The sequence below is a fragment of the Tetrahymena thermophila genome (genome assembly GCF_000189635.1).
Source record: "Tetrahymena thermophila SB210 genomic scaffold scf_8254718, whole genome shotgun sequence".
In the NCBI taxonomy this organism is placed as follows: domain Eukaryota; phylum Ciliophora; class Oligohymenophorea; order Hymenostomatida; family Tetrahymenidae; genus Tetrahymena; species Tetrahymena thermophila.
The window spans coordinates 37872-41016 of NW_002476483.1; the positions used below are offsets into that span (position 1 = coordinate 37872).

The 3145-nt window shown below is 21.7% G+C and overlaps 2 protein-coding genes across 2 annotated transcripts in view; one reads left to right on the forward strand and one right to left on the reverse strand. All coding sequences in view use genetic code 6, as the record gives it.

Annotated features, from left to right (window-relative positions):
- Window positions 1-1168: 1168 nt before the first annotated feature.
- On the reverse strand, window positions 1169-3070 carry TTHERM_00806890 (tetratricopeptide repeat protein; the record flags this gene model as incomplete). Its single annotated transcript, XM_001011989.1, has 1 exon — window positions 1169-3070. One exon carries the CDS (start codon window positions 3068-3070, stop codon window positions 1169-1171), a length of 1902 nt encoding a protein of 633 aa, XP_001011989.1.
- Window positions 3071-3101: 31 nt separating this feature from the next.
- TTHERM_00806900 (hypothetical protein) overlaps window positions 3102-3145 on the forward strand; it is a gene marked incomplete at both ends in the record, with an annotated part of 267 nt that continues 223 nt past the window's right edge. Inside the window, one exon of the mRNA XM_001011990.3 lies at window positions 3102-3145. This exon is cut by the window's right edge and continues 223 nt beyond it. Within this exon, the coding sequence (XP_001011990.3) occupies window positions 3102-3145 (44 nt within the window).

The window sequence follows — 3145 nt, forward strand, 5'->3', positions numbered from 1 at the left end:
AAAGGTGGGTTGGGCTATAATTCTGCCTATCTATTATATATAATAAAATATTTTTATTTTAATATTTGTTAAAGAATTAAAATTTAAAAATGTATTTTTAGGAATAAAGTTGACAAATCTACTTTTTATATAAAAAATATTTGAAGATTAATTACTAATAAAATAATATTTAGGTGAATATATTATATTTAGTCTATTAAATTAAATTAGTCTTCAATTATATTCTAAAATAAAGATAAATATATTTATTATTAATAATTTATTCTTAAATGAGTTCTTTTATTTTACAATAATTTAGAGATTAAGTAGTTTAAAAAGTTATAATTAAAGTATAAAATATTTTTATTTGTATCCTCTTGTAATCTTTCAAGCAATTTAAAGATTTATACACTAGCATATTAACTTTTATTAGATTTATTTTTAAGTTAATTTAAATTTATTCTAAGATTATTTAAGGCCTAAAATCATATTTAATATATAATAATTGATATTTAACTTAAATAACATAAATTATTATATTTATTTTCAAGTTTATAATATTTTATCTTTAATACATGTACTACTATGTTCTGTTATGTAAAGATAATTTATTTCAAAACTTAGTGGTGATCCATGAGTATGAATCCTTAATTTGAAAGAAAAGTTAAAAGCTTTTTTTATTACCGAAGTTCCTTGATAACTCAATCCTCAATTTCTAGAATAAATACAAAAAAAATTTTAGAAAATTTGATGGAAGGTTTTAGAATTTTATAAAATTATGTGTATAAATTAGAGAGAACATGTATATATTTGATAAATGTTTTTTAAATTAAAAAATAAAAAGAAAAACATAAAATGATTGAAGAAAAAAGAATATCATATATTTTTGTAGAAAGTAAATGTAAAATTTTTGAAAGTTTTATCTGATCCAAGTTATTCTTATAAGTAAATTTTAATTACTTTTATTAAAATATAAGATAATTTATATAAAAAAACTACAAATTTGTAAAATGAAAACAAATTATTCATATATTGTTATAACCACACTTTATAATATTTTTTATTTAGCTTTTAGCACTAAAATAATGAAAAATACACTCAAATTTTTTAATATGCCAAATAGCACAAGAACAAAGTAATTCCTTATTTATTTATTACTATCTAATCTAAAATTACATTTTCTAACTCTTCATTTTTTCAGGGATTGTAAATGCTAGAGAGCTTATTCAAATTAAGGGTCTATTTTTAAAATATCTTCATAATATTTTTTAGCTTCCTTCTTATTACCTAATAATTATTCATAAGCCAAACCTATATAGAAAAGAGAATGTTTGTTTTAGGGATCAATTTTTAAAACCTCTTTTAATGCTTCTATGCACTCGTATGGCATACTTTTTTGAAAAAAAACAAATCCTAAACCTTACCAAGAATATATATACTTACTATCTAATTTTAAAGCCTTATCAAACATTTATTTTGCTTCATCTATCTTACCAACTTCTAAATAAATAGATCCTATTATATGCAGAGCTTATACATAAGAAGGATTTATTTTAAGACAATTCTCGTAACATCTCATAGACTCTTGTCTCTCTCCAATTTCATGAAGAAGACACCCTAACTTATACTGTAAATCAATATTGTCAGGATTTATTTATAAAGACTACTTATAGTATTATTTGGCTTCTTTAATCATTCCATCTTAATAATAATTGTAACCTAATTATTAAAGTGCTAAATATGATGTAGCATTTATCTCTAACATTTTTTTATAGTAGAAATTTGATTTTTCTCTTAATCCCTTTCTACTATACAGATCTCCCATCGTACATAAAATTTCTTCATTTGTTTAGTCAAGCTAAATTGCTTTTTCTAAATATTTTTGAGCTTCATCTAAGTTTCCCAACTCAACATAAATTAATCCCAAATCGCGATAATCAATTGCCTTCTTAGGAATAAAAAACTTTAAAGTATTTTAAAAGCTGAGAATTGCTTCTTATTATTAACCCAATTCTTTGCAAATCTTACCAATAAAGTAGTGTGCTGTTGTATTTTAAGGATTTATATTTAAAACTTACTTAAATAATTTGTAGGCTTCATCTTTATTACCTTAAATATTATTGATTTTTGCTAACTCAAGTAAGACATCTATATCATCTGATTTCATTTTAAAAGCCATTTCAAAGTGTTTTTTTCCCTGCGCTATGTCTTATAACAAATCAAGATAAAGTATTCCTAAATAAAAGTAAGATTTATAAAATTGTGGATTCAATTTTATTTCATTTTCAAAATACTATTTTGCACTTTAAGTTGCTTTTTTAAGATAATAGATAAGTCCTAATTTATAATTAGAAAGTTTTATTGAAGGATCGATTTCCAAAGATTTTTGATAATATTCAATTGCTTTTTCTTTGTTAAATTTAAAGAGAGTATCTCCTATCCTTTTCATGATAAAAGCAGAGTTTGGGTTAATTTCTAATGCTTTCTCAAAGCTAAGTTTTGCTTCATCTCTCATCTACAATTTAAAATAGGTATTTCCTAAATTAATATGAGCACATATATTATTTGGATTCATACTTAAAGCCTTTCCAAAGTAAACTTTTGCTTCTTCAAAATTTTCAAGTTAAAAATAAGTATTTCCAAGATTGTTTAGTGCATCTTCAAATTAAGGATTTACTTATAAAGAATTCTCATAGCACTATTTAGCTTTTTCTATCATTTCCATTTCTAAGTAAATATTGCCTAAAGTATTCCTCTGTTAATAATCTTAAGGATTCTAAAGTAAATAGCTACATAAACATTATCTTAACTATTCTTTGAGCTATTAATCATCCAATATTTTTTGAAGATTATTAAAACTATTATTTGAGGTTTGTGCGTATTCCTTCAAAATAGTATTTCCATGAATGCAATCCAAAGTTTATTAGCAATACTGAGAATAAGTTAAGTTATCTTTTATTACTATGAAATTTTTGTTAGATTCAAAAATTGTTTTTTAAGATGAAAAGTAAATTTGTGGTTTGGAAAATATTTAAAGATACTTTATTTAACTTTAAATTTTTAAGCCAAAAATCTTCTTTAATTTATTCATTTTTTATTATTTTTTGTTTTTTTTATTAATTATGAAAATATTTAATTTTTGCTTGTTTTAAATCTAAATTTTGAA